At 38.7% G+C, this 19,863-nt stretch overlaps 1 protein-coding gene across 1 annotated transcript in view; it reads right to left on the bottom strand.

The window, feature by feature from the left end:
* antxr2a (ANTXR cell adhesion molecule 2a) overlaps window positions 1–19,863 on the bottom strand; it is a 126,348-nt gene that overhangs the window by 82,843 nt on the left and 23,642 nt on the right. The window contains exons 8-11 of the mRNA XM_074671183.1: window positions 16,426–16,486; window positions 16,089–16,184; window positions 11,498–11,567; window positions 381–459 (exon numbers count right to left, since the gene is read on the bottom strand). Of these exons, the coding sequence (XP_074527284.1) occupies window positions 381–459; window positions 11,498–11,567; window positions 16,089–16,184; window positions 16,426–16,486 (306 nt within the window). The remainder of the gene's footprint in view (window positions 1–380; window positions 460–11,497; window positions 11,568–16,088; window positions 16,185–16,425; window positions 16,487–19,863) is intronic.

The following is a 19,863-nucleotide window of genomic DNA, read 5'->3' as shown; positions in this document are numbered from 1 at the left end:
AATTAATGAGATCAGTTCCTCCTGTGAATTCTCTGTACAAAAAGTAGCTTCACAGGTTTTCAGAGTCAACAACATTTAAATGAGTTTATAAGCAAAAAAATATGAAATCAGTCACTGGATTGGGATATCTTTGGAGTTAAATGTATATGTAAAAGTAAAAATTGCACCATCTAGTGTCTTGAATTGGTCATAGTAATATTTTAAGTTGTTTGGAACCTTGCCGTAGTTATGAAGCCAGCCAAAACAAAAAAAAGGAAAGCAAAGCCTCAATTCTAATCATTAAATCAATAAATCATTGCTGCTTTTAGTGAACTAATGAATGTTTTAGAGTGTTTCTGTGATGTACAGATGATTTAAAGATGGAGGACGCTCAGACTCACACAGGTGGAGGCGTGGATGGTGTAGGCGCTGGAGATGAAGGACTTCCCGTGGTTCAGGCTGATCAGGACGTCCATCTTCCTGTGGAGACAAAACCAGGAAACAAACTATGTTTAAAGAGTTCCCAAACTGCAGAGAGAGGTTTTAACGTCAGAGAACAGGCGCCGTCTGAACGCCATGAAGGAACAAAAGGAGCCGAGGCATCAACAAGTGAGCCTGCGTGTCAGAGAGCGCCGTGTTTCAAACTTCCTGCTTAGCGTTTGAAATATTAATGCAGAGTAAATCAGAGAGGTGCAGAGGAGTCAGCTCAGAATAATCAGAATCCTCTGCAGAGAATCGGACACACGGTCTGCTCGTTCATCTGTTCTGAGCCGCGGGAGGACCGGCGGCCCACGGCGCTGCCTCGGGCTACATCCACAGCACGGCAAAGAGCGCCACGCTTATTATTCTGCTGCAGCGCCTCTTTATTCAGGCCTCCTGTACACCGCCACACACTCACAGCTGGCCTCCTCACACACACACACACACACACACACACACACACACACACACGCCCGGACTTGTGTCTCCTCTTCCTCTCCGTCGGAGGATTTCAGGCGTTTCACTCGTTCCATTTCCTGCATTCTCATTAAAGCCGCAGTAATTGGATGGGGTGTAATAGACATATGGAAATTGCGGTGCCGTTCATCATTAGGGTTTTAATTGCGCCCGTTTTGGCCTCAGATTCCTCCGTCTAAATAAGTCGTAGGAGTTCAGGAGCCTCGTTATTCTGCCAGTCAGCTGGGTTCATGCACACACTCTGACAGCGGGATAATGAGAGGACACGCTCAGTGTGAACCCATTGTTTCAATAATCTCAGGTTTGTTTCTGGTTTTTCAACTGGACTCCAAGAGGAACGCTCCATAAAAGGTTTTCAGGTTCTTTTAGTGAGAATTATCACAAAGTCAGAACACTGGGACGCGACCTGAATGAGTCAGGGTTTTAGGTTTCACATTTTCAGACTGGATTCACAGATTTAGAGTAAAAGTCTTTAAATGTGTTTGGATTTTCTGTCTCCAAACATACAAACTCTCCTTTTCACAGTTTTTCCACAGTCACGGTTAAACCGTGGTTAGTTATCAGCTGAAGAACAGAAATCAGCTCATCACAACTTTACATTGAAGGTTAGGCCGGAAACAATAGTCAATAAATCAATCAATCGTAGGATGAATTAAATTTACTTGATAATTTTGCCGGACTCAATTTACTCACCGGCCATTTTATTAGGCACTCCTGTCCAACTGCCCGTGAAAAATGTTAAAAAGAAAAATTTAAAAAAAAAAAAAAAACATGAAAAAAAAACTAAAATCATTTTCAAATCTTTAAATTTTGCAACATGACAAAGGTAATGAAATTTTGAAATATATTGAAAAGTTAAAAAAAAAAGAAAAGAATTAACGCATAAATAATTTGGAAAAACTCTAAGAAGTTTTGAAATTTCAAAAAATTTGCAAAATTAAGACACACGGGCACACCTGTCCAACTGCTCGTTAACACAAATTTCTAATCAGCCAATCACATGGCAGCAATGCATTAAGACATGTAGACCTGGTCAAGATGATCTGCTGCAGTTCAAAGCGAGCATCAGAATGGAGAAGAAAGGTTTTTAATACATTTGCCAAAAAAAAAAAGGACAAATTTGAATCCTTAAAAAAATCTACTAAATTTGAAAGAAATTTTTTAAAAAATGGAAATAAAAATGCAGATAAAATTGTAAAAAAAATAAAAATAACATTTTTTTTAAAAAAAAAAAAAAGAAAAAAAACTCAGTTATTTACAAATCTTGAAATTTTGCAACATGTCAAAATAAATGAAATTTTGAAATATTTTGAAAATTTAAAAAAATAGAATGCAAAAGAAGAAGGTTTGAAATGTCAAAAATTTGCAAAATTAACCTCTTAAGCCCTTGTGTCCACATGTGTGGACATTACATTTCTGCCTCTCAGACCCATGATACTTCATTTTTTTTAACTTTGACCTACTGGCAACATCTGAGGACACTGCCCATATCATCTTTTGGTGATATCACAACATTTCACCAATTTAAGTAAAAAAATATATATATATATATTGAAGTTTAATAGCACTTAAAGTTCGGGCCTTAAGAGGTTAAGACACATAGGCACACCAGTCCAACACCTTGTCAAGGCTAATTTCTAATCAGCCAATCACATGGCAGCAACTCAATACATTTATTCATGTAGACATGGTTAAGACGATCTGCTGCAGTTCAAAGCGAGCATCAGAACGGGGAAGAAAGGTGATTTAAGGGACTTTGAACATGGCATGGTTGTTGGTCTGAGTATTTCAGAAACTGCTGATCTACTGGGATTTTAACCCACAACCATCTCTAGGGTTTACAGAGAATGGTCCCAAAAAGAGAAAATATCCAGTGAGCAGCAGTTCTGTGGGACAAAATGCCTTGTTGATGCCAGAGGTCAGAGGAGAATGGACAGACTGGTTGGAGCTGATAGAAAGGCAACAGTAACTCAAATAACCACTGGTTACAACCGAGGTCTGCAGAAGAGCATCTCTGAACACACAACACGTCCAACCTTGAGGCAGATGGGCTACAGCAGCAGAAGACCACACCGGGTGACCCTCCTGTCAGCTAAGAACAGGAAACTGAGGCTACAATTCACACAGCAACACCAAAACTGGACCATAGACTCCTACTTCCTGTCTCTCTGATGGATACTGACACGTATCTCTGACTTTTCGGAGCTTGTTGCTCTAACTTTTCTCTCCCTGTGAATCCTGACAGAAGAGCCCAAACAGGAGGCCGAGCAGAGACAAAGAGAATAAAAACAGAGACATTAAAAGGATGTGGATGAATGATTTAGAGCGTGTCTCTCTGTCATTTAACTTTTTATCCTGCTGAAAGCTGCTGAGTGACAGCTCGGAGCGGCGTGCAGCTGCTCGCCGGGCGGATGCTGATGTTTGAATAAATGGGAGATGAGAGGGCAGATTGTCACGGGGCTCGGGGATCAGTCAGAGAGCAGCAGAAAGCGGCTCGGCCTCTCAGGGACACCAGTTGAATGGCTGAAGGCTCCTTCTCACGGCGGATCGGCGAGTCCTCCGAGGAGAAACTTCGTCCCCTTCCACTCGCGGAGGAATCCATCAGAAAGGAAGAAGCGGCGTGACGCTAAGCGTGGCTGATGTGATGCAGCTGGAGCGGCTGACAATGGTGACGCTAATGGCTTTCAAAGTTCTCTTAAAGATGTGAAGATTGAGGAGGCTGAATAATTCACAGCTCAGCATATGTGAGGGCTGTCACTCGGCATCCAGGAGTCATCGCTCTGCAGAGTCCGTGTGGACGAAGTTCTGACGACGGGGTCGCTGCAGGAAGTCTGGGGACCAGAGGAAGTTCTGCTCCAGCGTTTGTAAAGACGTGACAGGCACTTTAAGAAATGGAGGACCAGCTCTTCAGAGACTGAGGGAGACACCACAGGGGGTAGGACACAGTCGGTGTTACTGAGACTCTGAAAACACTCAGAGCTTCGTCTGAGGGGGCAACGGGACAAAGGTTCAACAGAAAACATCTTTAAATGAGGTTAACAGACTCAATCTATTCACAGATGACACCAATCTATCTAACCACAACTGTGACTTAAGCTCAAAGGTCCAGGATCCACCCTTCAGGGTCCAAAGAGCTGTTGCCAAAGGGCTCTAGTTAAACTAACATTAGCTTCTGGAGCTTAGCCTCATTAGCTTATCTGTTATAGCTGAGATAACACAGGTTGTCAAACCTTGTGTTGAATGATTCAGTGTAAATACTGTAGCTCCAAACTAACAGACACACACTCTTGGTAAAGATGGTAAAAAGAGGTTATATTTTTGTCCTGACCAGGGCAGCGGTCTGCAACCTTTACTTTCATAGGAGCCATTTAGCCTCAGCTCACCTGGATTACAGTCACTCTGGTGCCACATAATCTACTTTATTTTCACAGAAAAGACAAAAAAAGTGTGTAAAATTCAAAACATAGCAAAAATCTTGTGAATAACTATTCTAAACAAGAGGTTTTTTTGTGTTCATAGAATTGTACATGTAATGTCTTAGTTTCTAAATTGGATAAATTTGCAAATATTAAAAAAGTAGAAAAAAAATTTTATATCATGGATTTCATAAATTTGCAAAATTAATGTCATTTAACCACGTGCAAAAAAAAAAAAAAAAAAAAAAACTAAGATTTGCAAAACTTTAAAAACATGTGATTTAAGTGTGCAAAAATGTATAAGAAATCCCCAAAATTTGACAGTTCAAGAATTTGCCAAAATGTCAATAATTAGCAAAAAAAGAGATATGATATTTTTAAATTTGCAAAATGTTTACAAATTTTTCAAAAATTGCCAAAAAATTCCAAAAAGTGGAATTTAATAATTTGCACAATTTGAGAAATTCAAAAAATGTGAATCTTGCAAATATTTAAAAAAAATTGCAAAATCTAAAAAATATTTGATTTTTTTTCTCATGTTTGAAAAATGTCAAAAAATTAAAATCCAAAAAAATCCTCAAAAAGTTAAAAAAAAAAAAAAAAAAAATCTTCAAAAATTCCCCAAAATTGAAAGCTTTACTGCACAATATGAACACATCTTTTTTAATGCTAATGTCTTTAATTGTCACTTCCTTTTGTTAGACAAACAAAAATTCTTTATTTTTAATAATATTTTTTAAAGCTACAAAGAACCACTGCAAAGGAGTCAAAAAGCCGCATGAGGCCCCAGAGCCACAGGTTGAAGACCCTGGTCCTGACCAATGCTGATTCTCTATCTTGTTGCCTGAGATGCTGATGCTAACCAGATGCTGTTTATCAGGTTTGCTCTGGGAGCTGGAAATTTAGTCTGAAGCTTTTTATCGAGCTTCAACAGTAAAATGATTCATATCTCCCTCCAATGTGGACTTGATGTCATGTTTTGTTTTGTTTTTGTTGTGTTTCTGTTTTTTGGGGTTTGGATTTTGAAGTTCTGTGATTCTTGTATTGTGTTTATCTTAGTTATTCTTGTCGAGTGTTCTGTGTTTCCTGTTTTTGACTTTATATTTTATTTCTTTGAGATTTTGATTTGCTATTTATCGTGTGTATCTCTGTGATAATTCTTAGTGTTTCTGTTTTAAATGTATTCCCTGTGTTTGGTTCAGGCCGCGTTTACACGACGCCAGAAATGGTCAAATCGGATAACATTTTGTTGCGTTTTGTCCAAAAATGGAAACTTTTGAAAACACTCTCCAGAGTGGAGAGTTTTCAAAACACTCCTCCATCCAGCCTCGTATAAACACAGAGCAGAGAGTTTCAGGGTGAAACGCTGACGTCACCACATGCGCACTTCAAGTTTCAGGTGAAGGTTGCAAGCGCAGCCACAACTTCCAGTTAAGCCATTCCGGTCCAGTTGGTGGCGGTAATGCGCCTCAAGGTTGGATTGCCAACTGTCTTTACACAATAAAATGGCAGAAAAAGAAAGAACAACCACAACAAAGATGGCTGATTTCCCAGTAGCATATATATCTTTGTAAATTCCTCTCTATCTCCATCTCATTTGCTTCCTGTGCTTCTTGGTTCCTTGTGCATTTTTTGTGTTTTTGGATTTTGTTTCTTTTGTGAGAGTTTTGGTTGGAACTTTGGATTTTGGATCTATCTGTCCCCAAAAATCATCAACCTCAGTGAAGGGGGTGTGGCTTAGCCATAGGTCACTTGGAGAGGACAGGACAGGACAGTGGATAGAGCAGGAAACAGGGCGACAGGTCAGGTTGGATTCAAACCCGGGACCCCTAATGGAGCACGCAATCACTGGCAGTTGATTGTTTGGTAGGAAAACTTTTTTTGTGGAAACACCAGAGAAATTACATTTTTTAGATGAACATTTGTGATTTGGTTGATCCTGTGTTTGGGTCTTTCTCTCATCCAACAGGTCGTAGCGTCACTGCTTCTGAGGAAGATTTCACGTCAAGCTTCACTGATAGGAGGCGTACCACAGGGCTCAGTCCTCGGGCCTCGACTTTACTCTGAACAAGCTTCCTCTGAGGGCAGATTTTAACAGCTTTAATATGATTAATAAGTCGTCCATATGCAGAAGCTTCACAGCTACATTTTCTTTTATACGTCAAGAGGCTTTATGATAAATAAACTGCCCGACTACTGAAAAAAACAGACAAAAATCAGAAGAAAAAAAAGGAAGTGTCCATCCTGTCTCCACCCTCCTCACATGCTGCTCTCCTCCATCACGTCTTCATCAGACCGCAGAGGGACCGCTCCATCAGGAGCATCTTCATCCCCCGCTGGAGCAGATGGAGCCATGTCCCTGGGACAGCTTGTTTAATTATTGACTAGCATTAGCATTAGCTACTGTACCTGCGATGTAAAGCAGGTGTCGCCCCCCCCTCAGTTATCTTTTCTCCTCCACCGTTATTGTGAAAACACCAGGTGAGGACACGCTGCTGCACGGGCGCAGCCACTTAACCTCCTGATCGGGCCCCAGCAGGGTGTGTGGGGCCCCTGACGGGATGTACGGAGAGGGGGAGGAGGAGGAGGAGGGGGAGGAAGGGCGTCAGCAGATGCCAGAGTTTCAGGCCTGATGCCGCAGCTGTCGGCACAGATGATGCCTCTGCTGTGAGTGCTCCTACACGAGCGAGAGGACGCGGCGATTCCTGCACGTCCAGGCTGGATGTGGAGCCCCCGCCGGGACGCCGAGCTGCAGCTGAGCTCTTCTCCTGCTGCTCAAACTGAAATATGCTCCCCAGCAACACATCTCTGAGAGGTCAGGGCACAAACCGAGGCGGGAGCGGCGAGGAGGAGGAGGAGGAGGAGGCCTCACGTGTAACAGAACACGCTCAGAGATGTGCAGCGAAACGGCGATTCTTCTCCGGCTGAGTAGAGCCGTGTTAGCGGAGCGCCCTGTGCGCCGGGAGCGGTGATGGAGCAGAAGCAGACAGATGGACGGAGACGGAAGTTTCCGGGGCTCCTCGTTCCATGCAGGTGGTCCTGGGTGCAGGGATTGTCAGCGCGTGGTGAATTATTTAAATGGGGAGCGTGGAAAAGGGAATGGCTGCATCTGTCGCACATCCTTTTAGAGCCCCTCCAGCAGATGTGTTTACTCACCGCCCGTAGCAGCTAACTACTTAATGGGTCACCATCGGCAGCCAAGAGTTAATTAAGCAGGCCGTCTGCAAACGGCAGCGCCGAGCGTCACAGCTCCGGGCCCCGGTTTACAGATGTAGACGCTCGCATTAACCTTTTTACTGCGTCCTCAGCGAGACGCGCTCTCAAGGTCTCAGATTCTCAAACTCTGCTTTTTCTGCTGCTTCAAATATGAGTTTAAAACATCTCAAGATCCTCATTTATCACAGAGAGCAGATTAAAGAAACAGGAGGAGAAAAGACACACCTCTGCAGACCAAACATGTCACTGAGCTCAGACGTTTTTCCTCACTGATGGATGTTTATGTCTGAATGTTTGGATGATATTTCACTTTCATTTAATACAGAAGATTAACAGGTTCATCATTTACCAAGTGCAGTCTGATTTCTCAAATGTTAAGTTTGCTCAACAAATTAAAACTTTTGTTTATTATTTTCAGTATTATTTCTTCAAAATAATCATCAAACACAGAAAAGGTGTTTTAAAAAATATTTTAATAATCTATATAAGTAAAATAATTCATTTTATATGTGTCAGAGAAATCTGTATCAACTGTGTAAACCAACAATGGTTTACTCCAAAGTCACATGACTTAAATCAATTGAGGTCCAATCCTTTTTGGTGGGAACCAAAAGTTTGACATGTTTCAGCTCCTCCAATATTTCATCAGAATAATTGTCTGTGTTTTTAAAATCTAGAGATTAATTATCTAATCAATAACTTTTCTGAATTTATAAAATTATACATGTGATGAATTATTTTTAATAATTTTTTACAAATTTAGAAAAATTTTGAAACTTGAATAAATTGCAAAACAAAATAAAAATTAGAAATTTAAAAAATTTGAGAAACATTTATTATTTTAAAATTTCCAAAATTTGAAAAATTTTGCAACATTTCTAAAAACATTTTTGGGGGAATTTTCCAAAAAAGAAAACTAAATTTAAAAAAAATCAAAAAATTTAAGGAAGTTCATAAAATTTGGGAAAAAAAAACAAAAATACAAAAATTTCAAAATAATAACAATAATTATAAAAAGAAAATTTCAAATATTTGAATTAAATTTAAAGAAGTTTATAAAATTTGGAAAAAAATCTAGAATAAATAGCTAAATTAAAAAAAAAAATAAAATAATAATAATAATAAAATTCAAAAATATGAATTAGATGTAATGAAGTTTATAAAATTTGACAAAAAAAGCTAAATTTTTAAAGTCAAAATAATAATAATAAAATTCAAAAAAATTAATTTAATTTAAAGAAGTTCATAAAATTTTGAAAGAAAAATAAAAAAATAACTCAACTACAAAATAATTATGCAATGTCAAATTTTTGATTTGTCTTTTTTTTTAATTTGAGGAATTTTGCCACACACTAAGTCTCTATATCAGTCTGGCACATTGTCAGTGAAATGAATCCATCCACACAGAATTAAAATCAGTATTTTCTTCCAGATTAGTCTTTTTGTAGATGTAGTTATCTTCCCAGGGCTGTAAAACTTGAGGTTAGCCACAAGTGCATGGAAAGTTGGTGGGCTGTTGATGTTGTAGGAGGTGAAGTAGAGCGGTGGCAGGCTTTATTGACAGATGGGATGAAGATTTAGTTCAACTAAATGTTAACACAGGATTTTATTTAGTGTCAGTGTCTTTAATCATCAATACCCTCTGCGAGAAAAATAACAATTCTTTGTTTTGATAATATTTTTTATGGCTGCAAAGGAGTCATGTGATATAAATGTCGAGGGACATTTCTAGGGATATCTGTGTCTTATTACAAATGCAAAATCTCACATGCATCAAAATAAAAACAAAGATTTGTTCAACTTCCTGCCTGCAGCATGTTTTATCTTCATTATGTGAGGTGTAGCTGCATCACTTTTGGATCATTTTGCAGAAGATCTGCAGAGAAACCTGAATGAATTCACCAAACAAGACATCAATCATCGGTTTAAAATAAAACATCACATTTATCGTGACGGGTTTCAGCTCAGACTTTATTTTATAGTTGGAAAAATAGGCTTGCTCTCGTAATCTTTCCTCTCATGTTAATTATTTAATTTATTTTCACATCCTTTAAAAAAGAAAAGACGGGCCAGTATTTTACACCCACTCATTTTTATTTTATTTTTTTATTTATCTTTTTATTAAATTTAACAGTTTTTGTATTTTTATATCTTTAATTTGGGAGTTTTATAATCCTGTCTCCATTTTTAATTAACCTTTTATTAGTCCATCACCACACTTCTTCAATTGTTGTCTTATTTATTAGGATTTAATTTTGTTCATATTTTTTATTACATGAAAAAAAAAACTTGGAGTTGTGTTGGTTTATGCGAAAAAGAGCTGGATGAATTTTTCTTTTATTGTTCACTTGATGTTTTGGACTTCAGAGTGAAGGATTTAAAGAGGGAAACGTGTGTTAGAGGTTGAATAAATGTGTGTATACGTCCTTTATCCTGTGTCTGATGTTTTTGATTTGTGTATCAGAGGATCTTTAAAAAGATGTCTCGTTTCCTGCTGGAGTAAAAGTACAAAGTCCCGTCTGATGTATGTTTTTATCCCCTGTAAATAAACCTCTCCTCCTCCTCTGTGTGTGCGTCTCATAAACATGTTGTGCTGCGCGGCGTGGGGCGGCGCCGGGCGGCGAGTGAAGGATTATCTGAGGTGAGCTCAGGTTGATCTCTGCAGCTACAGCTTCGTATGAAACCTAATCTGTCAGCGAGGCAGGGGACGCGCAGGAGCTCCTAATCATACATTTTTGATTGGATTGTGTTAAATCTGGGACATTAAAATCTGTTGTTCCATCTAGAAGGCCTTAGCGATCATCTGTTACGCTCTGGATTAAAGAAGAGATGACGTTAAAGTCAAACAATAGCTCTGCTCCCAGGATTCAGCTCGTATTTACAGTTTCACTTAAATCTTCGCGGGTGGATGTATGGAGTGTTTTTCTACACTGTTTACTCCTCTCCTCACCCGCTCACACACTCCTCAACATACAGATGATTTATAGATTTAGGAGTGTTTATCTGCAGCATCAAAAAGGAGCACGACGGGATAAATCTGTGTGTGTAAAACAGAAAAAGACGAGGTGGAAACTTCTCCGGCAAATAAGAGACGCGGCTGAGTCAGGGAAACAAAACGACGCGGATAACAGGCAGCACACGAGGGTTTAGAAATAGTCTGAGTTTAAATATATAAGAGAGGAAGTGTGTGTGAGTGTGTGTGCTCTTATTTCAGTCGCTTCCAACCAAACAGCTGCTACTTCCTCATTTTACTAAAACATCAACAAAGGTTGGATTTTATTTATGAAAATATTTTGATTTAATTCATAAAATCTTACTTTTCAACAGCAGACATAAATAAAGATGTTGTCTGTCATAAAAAGGTCTGTCATTAAAAATTCACCCGTCCATATGGGGAACATATCAGATATGACAGGAAACTAGCATCATAATAACTTTATATTTTTTTAATTTTTTTTAAATTATTTATTTATTTATTTTTTCCAAAAAAAAATTGCAAAAATATTTAAATAAAATATAAGAAGAAAAAAAATATTTATCTATTATGGCTGAGCTCCCCTTAAGAAAAAAATGAAATGAAAAAACTAAAAAAAAATAAAAAAACATTAAATCTCATTCATAAAGTCTCTAACCGATACCTGAACTCCAACATAGGGGGCGCTCTCTGACATCCTTTAACTTTGATTAATTTCTTTTCAGCCCTTATTATTGCTACTTTTTCTTTTCCTTTTACTAATTTATCTTATTTGTTTATTTATTCATCACTTTCAAGTCTGACTCCTCTCCTCACTTATCTCTGTTTTTTATCGTCTCTGTTCCTTGTGAGGCTCCATGAGCTGCAGGTTTTAATGTATGAAAGCAGCTTTATAAATAAAGATGAGTTTGATTCATTAATGATCATTAATCAGAAAACAACAGCGCCCACTTACTGTCCAACTTCGTAGAGCTTTGGCGCGGGACACAGCAGGTAGTCGTTACGCACCACACTGGGCTTGTTATCTGCAGGAGAAGAGAGAAGAAGGTAAGGATCAAACTCAATAGCGTTTCCTCCATTTCCCACAATTCTTTGGTCAGAATGTACTTTCAGTAAACACAACATTAAAACAGCAGAAAGACAAATATTACTCTCTGTTATATAAAATAAAGCAAAGTTAAGATAAAATATCTAAATTTACAAAATAAAATATAAAGAAAAAATAAAAGAAAATAGAAAAAATAAAATACTGAGAATATTGATAGAAATTTTAAAAAAATGTATAAATAACAATAATAAAAATACACAATAACACATTAAATACAAACCCAAAATATTAGTTTGTAGATCAAAATCTGTGGTTATAATGTTTTGTATTGTTTACAAATAATAAAATATTACTATAATACAAACTCGATAGCATCCAACAAAACTTTGGTCAAAATGTACTTTCAGTAAACATACCATTAAAACAGAAGAGATATTAATATATTTCCCAACTTTCAAGCATTGTTTTGTTTTGAGTTGTTTTTTACAGAATAACTGGTGATTCAGAATCAAGTTTTAAAACCAAGTACATTTGCACATACAAGGATTTGACTTGGTGTGTTGGTGCAACAATTAACAAGAAAATAATAATAATAATAATAATAATAGCTGTACACTCTGTAAAAAAGAAAATAGAAAAAATTAAGAAATGAAATAAAAAATATACAACAATACATAGAGAGAAAAAAATGAAATAAAATAAAATAAACAATTAAGAATAATTTTAGAAAAACATAATAATAATAATTATAATTACTAACCTTAATAATAATAATAATAATAATAATAATAATAATAATAATAATAATAATAATAATAATAATATGCAATAACACATAAAAATACAAACCCAAAATTTAAGTTTGTCGAACAAAATCTGTGCTTATTTTGTAATATGTTCAACAATACTAAAACAATAAAAAGGTTATCTCAAGCGCAAAGGAATTTCACTAAAACTTGAATTGTGCAGTCCCCTAAGTGTCCACTAGAGGCTGTCTCCAGCAGTGAGTCGGTCCCCATAAAGCTTCATGTTAAACTGCAGTTCCCTGAGTGTCCACTAGAGTCAAATTCTTTAGCATTCTTTAGCAAAGGTTAATCTGTGGGAGGATAAGGGGCGTGGCCTATTTGAAAGACATGTGGGAGCTTCTGATTAATTATCAACCCATATTATGAGATAAGGCTGTGTTTAATTCAGTGGTTAACGAGCTCGTTAGGAGCTTCTCAATCAGCCTCAGGCTCCAACTGTAAACTGTAAAATTGTTTGGTGTTTTAAGCTCCGCCCTCTCCTCAAAATATGGTTCTTCTTAACTTTAATATGAAGACGATCCAAAGTGAAGCTCTGAACAGGAAGAGCAGAGACCTATGTGAGTTTTATAATGTTTTCATCAGTGAGTCATTAAGTATTAAATCATTGTTTTGATGCAGATTTTGGAGTAAAGGACTTTTTACTTCCTGAGCGTAGTGACCCAAACATCCGATCTCTGAGTCGTCAGTTTGATGTGAGCTGTCTTTAAAAAGCTGAGTTTCATAAGAGTAAAAAAGGAACAGATGACAGATTGGACTGTGTGTGTGTGTGTGTGTGTGGCTGTGAATGTAAATGTGTGTGTGTGTGGCTGTGAATGTGTGTGTGCTGGTGGTCAGGTTAGACAGAGGCCTGGTCGTCCTCAGCCGCGGCGCTGGGTTGTGGTGTTCTGTGTTTTTTTGCTGCTTGTCTGCTCGCAGACCGAAGCATCTGCTCCACATATGTGCTGTGTGTTCAGCATGATGCCTGTCCATAATTATAAACTGCCCCCCCTGTTCCAAAGGTCTGCACTGAACACATGCAGGAGCCAATAAGGGAATAAATAGCCCCAAGTGGGCGAATGTGAGACGGTCTAAACTGAGAAAGGACTAACAGGAAGACATCTGCTAACGGCCACTTCCTGAATCACATGAAGTTCTTTTTTAAAAAGGAATAAAATAAATATGCTCCAGTGTTTCAGTCAAGTGGCAAAAATCAAAAATAACTCGTCAAGGAGGGAAGTGTTGTCATTGGCAGCCGTCGATCCCGCGGATCCCGCCGCCAAATGAGAGCTTTAAAAGATTGGCTTTGGGTGCCAAATCCTGTTAGCTTCCTGAAAAAGGATTTCTCTGCAGAACAGACTGAGAGCTCAAAATAAGGAGCACAGTGACCTACATAGCCTCCTTTCTTCTCTCCAATTTAGATCATAAAGATACAGACAGGGAGCTGTTATCAGAGAGGAGATTATTACGGCGCCACGGTTTGTTTTCCTCCATCGTTTCCATCAGGGCCAGCTCCACCAGGCAGGTTACAGAACGAGCAGCTAGCAGAGGAAGTCCTCCTGAAAGCTGCTTCACACATTAATATCCGACTAGAACAGATACAATTACCAGAAAATGTGATCAAAATAAATCAATAAATATCTCTGTGTAAGACAAGCCTCAGTCTGGATAGAAGCAAATGTAACCATGATGATCTAAAAGCTAAATTTTAGAGGCTAAGTGGTTAGCTGATAGGTGAGCACAGGTACAGGTAGCGGCTAATCCATGCTACAGTATTAGTTAAATAATGTTGGAGCTTTAAGGTACAGACAAAAAAATATTTATCTGATATTTAAAACCTTATAATAAAAGTTTTAACACAGGGCGCTATGGGGAAAACTCACTTTATGACACAGCATCTAGTGGACACTTAAGGTACTGCATGTGTTTGACAGACTGCACAGTTTCAATCAGTTTCTCAGCAGGAAGTGGTCTGTGTTGGTTCGGCATAAGCTATAAATGTGAAAATATGTTTTCAAAATAAAAGCCTGATACATTCTTTTCTGTGGGGAACTCCCTTTGTTTTCAAACAATGCTTTTATTTTGAAAAGAAAAAGTTGTACTGAAACCCACCGGCTGCAATGAAGCTGTGTAAAGTGAGGGAGGAGGTAGTAGCAGGTAGTTACTAAAGAGGGTCTACCCTTTGTTTAATTATCATTTTAATGTTTTCTTAACATTCAACAGTTACCCAGCTGCTTACCCAAAAAAAACAACCGCTAACCTAAAGTTTCCTTCAACTGCTCAGCTGCAGCATGGATCTCTGGATATACTGATAAACAGTCATATAGAGATGGGTATAGATATGTAAACAAATATAAATGATGCTAACAGAAGCCAACAGTGTTAGCCACAATGTTTACCAATATAATGATAACAAAAGCTAACAGTTTTAGCCACATTGTACCTCAATATGATGCTAAAAGACACTAACAGCTTTAGCCACACTGTTTTTCAATATAATGCTACAGAAGCTATCAATTTTAGCCAAATTGTTTGTCACTATAATGCTAACAGACACTCACAGTTTTAAGCACATTGACTGTCAATACAATGCTTACAGTTTTAGCTACATTGTTTGTCAACATAATGCTAACAGACACTTAAAGATTTAGCCACATTGTTTGTCATTATGATACTAACAGGCCCTTAAAGATTTAGCCATGATGTTTGCAATTATAATGCTAACAGATACAAACAGTTTTAGCTACATTGTTTGTCAGTATGATGCCAAAAGACGCTAACAGTTTTAGCCACATTGTTTGTCAACATAATGCTAACAGACGCTTAAAGATTTAGCCGCATTGTTTGTCACTACGATGCTAACAGAAGCTAGCAGTTTTAGCAACAATTTTCGCAAATATAATGCTAACAGATGCAAATAGTTTTAGCCACATTGTTTGTCACTATGATGCTAACAGAAGCTTAAAGTTTAACCCCACCTTTTTTTCACTATGGCGTTAACAGACACTTCTAGTTTCAGCTATAATGTTTGTCAATATGATGCCAAGAGATGCAAACAGTTTTAGCTTTATTGTTCGTCACTATGATGCTAACATAGGCTAGCAGTTTTAGCCACAATGTTTGTCAAAATAATGCTAACAGACACTTTCAGTTTTAGCCACATTGTTTTTCAATATGATGCTAACAGACAGTTAAAGTATTAGCCACGTTGTTTTTCAATATGATGCTATCAGAGGCTAACAGTTTTAGCCACACTGTTAATTAATGTGGTGCTAACAGAAGATAACAGTTTAGGCTTTTTTTGTGTTAATATGTTGCTAACATAAGCTAACAGTTTCAGCTACATTGTTTGTTACTTTGATACTAACAGAATCTACCAGTTTTAGCCACATTGTTTTTCACTATGATGCTAGCAGACGCTAACAGTCTTAGCTCTCCTTACACTCTCAGGTGTTTGGGTTGATTTGATCTGATCTATGATCAGTTTGTCTCTGGGGGAAAGTTATTAACCATCATCAAGGGATTTGGACCAATCAGCATCGAGCATGTTACACAGTTGGAGGATTGTTTAGAAATCAGGGTAATGTTTACTGAATAACATCAGGTAACAGGACATTTGTGTTCGTGTGATCTCTTTATAATGGGTCCATCCCTGTGCTGTTTACCCCCTGTTTGTTAACCACCACCCTGTGTTTCCGGCTGTTTCCATCACTTACTGAAGGTTTGCTGATCAACGATGAAGCTGCAGATGACGCCTTCGTTACTGGAGCCGATGGAGAAGCCATTTCCTCTGAGGACGATGTCGAAGGTTTCTGCAGAGAGAAAAAACTTTCAGAGATTCCAGCCAAACATTTCAGAGTTTATCTCCTCCTGCGTCACAGCTTCAGACTCCTGACATCATCAAACATCAGGAGAGAAAGTTTCATGGGCCGATCTGACTGAGAGGAAAAACTTTAATGGACTGAAAAGTTTGGAAGCAGTGTGACCTCTGAGGTACGCAGTGTCAGTGTTTGGTGTTTTCTGCAACACCAACCTGCAGGAGGATCAACTCACCGTTCACGCAGACGCTGGACGGCTCCACCGTCAGGATCTCTGTGCACGATCGCTTTAATATCTGAGAGGAGCAGAGGAAAAATGAAATGAGGACATTATCACTGAGGGTGGAGGATAAATACATCACGTCCCGGGCGTTATCGCCTCTGTCAACTTTGGAAAACAGATTAGGGAGCAACACCTGAGAAACGTCTCGCTCCTGAACGCAGCCCCGCCGCCTGAAGGAGAGCTGCCGAATATCAGGAGGGAGGAACGGCAGCTGTGTCGGCCTTTATGGGAAAATTATGCAAGACCATTACATTTCTGAGTTCTATTAAAAGCCGTGCGAAGCTGCATTATCATATAAAGAGGCCTGAGTGAGCCCACTGTCAGCGCGGCCAACCAGACGCACACATTCAATAAATCAACAGAGGACAAACTATGCAAATCCCAGAACACAGGCTGTAAAAAGAAGCATATTAACGCAGATACGGGACACTTGAAGCTTTCATTTGATGTTGGGAGGAACTTCAATCTGAGCGGAGGAAGAGGGAGTGTTTATGGAGGACTTATTACATCTGATGGTTTGATATGAGATCATTAAAGAGGAGAGGGGAGAGCTGACAGCTGAGCCAGACAGAGCGCGCTGCGGCTGCTTGGCTCTGCAGAGGGTCTGCGCTGCAGGATAAAGAGGAAACGGCTCTTTCTAACAGAGAACACCGCACTTTAAAACCGTATATTTACACATTTACATACAGAGAAGTCAATGTGCTGTTAGAAGGAGATTTCAGTCTCTAATGGAGCAGAACGCTGCAGGTTTTCAAGGTTTAGAGAGGTCTACATGTCTCCTGAGGACAAACCAAACCCTGATTCTGATAAAAAATAACAGATAAAAGTAACAAACATCCTTTTACCACACAGTAACTCATGAGCATGTTTTCAAAGATCCACTTTCTGACTGACTTTATTTCCTTATTTGTACGTTCAGAGCAGAAACTTTATTTCAAATGCCTTCACACCATTCTGGAGAGACCGATCCTCCTGATAAAGAATAGTTTTTGAAGCAACCAAAGGGAAAACATCCATCCTCCACAAAGAGAGACACCAGAGATTAAAACCAGGAACCTTCTCACTGTGGGGCAACATCCCCAACCATGGCACCAACACCAGCCACTAAAGACTCAATGGTTCCCTGTTTGTCCTCGTTGAGGCCTGAGGTACGGTGGCTGGTAAGGGTCAGCCGAAGGTAAACACAACAACACAAATGCAAAGAGCCAAAACACCTTTTAAACTTCCAAGGTGTAGAAGCTTTTGAATTTGTGTAGTAGCTTTTGCACTTGTCTTTTTACTTTTGCATTTCAGTCAGTTGTAGCTTTTGCATTTCTCTTTTTGCTCTCCCATTAATGTTGTCACTTTTGCATGTCTTTTTGATCTTGAATTCATGTTGTCACTTTTGGATTTGTGTTTAAGCTTTTGCGTTTCTCTAGTAACTTTTGCAATTGTGTTGAAGCTTTTTGCATTTGTATTTTTCCCCTTGCATTTGTGTTGAAGCTTTTGCATTTGTGTTGTAGCTTTGAATTTGTGTTGTAGCTTTTGCATATGTCTTTTTGCTTTCACATTTCTGTTGTAACTTTTTGCAAATGTCTTTTCACTCTTGGATTTGTGTCATCGCTTTTGAATTTGTGTTTTTGCTCTAGCATTTGTGTTTTAAGCTTTTGCATTCCTGTTGTCACTTTTACAAATGTCTTTTTTGCTCTTGCAATTCTGTTGTAGCTTTTTGCATTTGTCTTTTTGCTCTTGCATTTTTGTTTTAGCTTTTGCATTTTTCTTTTTGCTTTTACATTTCTGTTGTATCTTTTGCATTTGCTTCTTGTTGCTCCTGCATTTCTGTTGTAGCTTTTTGCATTTGTGTTTTAGCTTTCACATTTGTCTTTTTGCTCTTGCTTTCACGTTTTGGCTTTTGCATTTGTTTTTGTTTTTTGCTATTGCATTTGTGTTGGAGCTTTTGCATTTGTCTTTCTGTTCTTGCTTTCATGTTTTTGCTTTTGCATTTGTCTCCTTTGCTCTTGCACTTGTTTTGCAACTTCTGCATTTTTTATTTTGCTTTTGCTTTTGTTTTGTAGCTCTTGCTATTGTGTTTTAGCTTTTTCTATTGTCTTTTTGCTTTTGCTTTCAAGTTCCAGCTTTAGCATTTGTGTTGTTGCTGTTGCACTTGTCGCTTTTGCAAATCTTATCACATCCACATGCCACTGACTCAAGTCTTTTGAAGGATACACCAATCAGACCTGTGACGTCTGAAGAGATATTAAAAATGACTGCACTGCACCTCCAGTCCAGTAGGGGGCAGTACCATAACAAAAAGGCCTTTCAGTAAAAAATGACACCATAGAAGAAGTGGTCTCAAGTTGAAGCTGTCATCAATCATTAACCATCATTACATCCTGAACTGATGAGGAGATTGTGATGCGTACATAGAGTAATATAAAATTAACGCGCCATCTCTGCCATGGTTAGCATCTCTGAGTCCTTTTTTTAACAGCTTTGATTTCGTTTTGGGGGATTTTCTGTTTTTTCTTTTGCTCTTAAACTGTTGATCAGCTGATGAACAGACTGTTTCTCCTTAGGGTGACAGAAACACAAGTCGAACAGCAGCTCTGTGCTTCTCTGAGATCTTATGACTGACGTTATGTTCAGCCTGCAGAGAGGAGGAGGAGGAGGAGGAGGAGGAAGGGTGATCCAAGCTCTTCTGCTGTGTGGTCAGTAATGGACTCTGAGAGGAGGAGGCTGTGAGGCTGCTTCAGTCAAACTAACGGGTGGATGTTAACACGGTCTCTGCCTGTTGAACAGAAACACATGAGGAGGAGGTGAGAGCTGATAACCTGAGCGTCGGGGGTTGACGTGTGTTCAGGAGCTGATGATAACATGTGGGGATGAGTAACTCGGGGTTTTCCCAGGAAGATCAGTTTAAGGGAGGGTAAAAAAGAGAGAAAGAGGAGGAGGAGTCTGCAGATCTCTGCCTCTGTTTGGGTCACAGCGAGGGCCCTGATGTGAAATCCTTCAAACCCAGCAGAGGATCCAGATTACTCAGCACAGAGGAATGTTTGGCGTTTCTCTCTGCACGCTGAGAGCAGAGCCTCTTCAGAGAGCGTTGTTGTGGAATAAACCACAGGAAACACATCACACGACTGTTCCTCAGCGATCAGCTCGGACACATTAACTCATCATTCTCACACGCTGGGTCTGCAGAGAGGACGTTATCCCGCCTGAGTTTGTTTTTCATGCCTCACATTCTGCAAACTTTTAACAAACTGCAGCAAAATAAATGAAAGATGCATCAGATAGACTCACCAAAACAACTTTTTGCATGTGCAAACTTTCTTTGCAATGAACCATATCGAGGAAACGTGCAGTTATTGAATCTAAAAACATAAAATTGTCTGTTTGGTGGTGGTGTCAGAT

This window comes from Halichoeres trimaculatus, unplaced genomic scaffold (assembly GCF_033239565.1).
Source record: "Halichoeres trimaculatus isolate MK-OKI-2021-1 unplaced genomic scaffold, fHalTri1.1 fHalTri1_scaffold_5, whole genome shotgun sequence".
Lineage (NCBI taxonomy): Eukaryota > Metazoa > Chordata > Actinopteri > Labriformes > Labridae > Halichoeres > Halichoeres trimaculatus.
The sequence above is the reverse complement of the archived record's forward strand: the minus strand, read 5'-3'. Positions and strand labels throughout refer to the sequence as shown.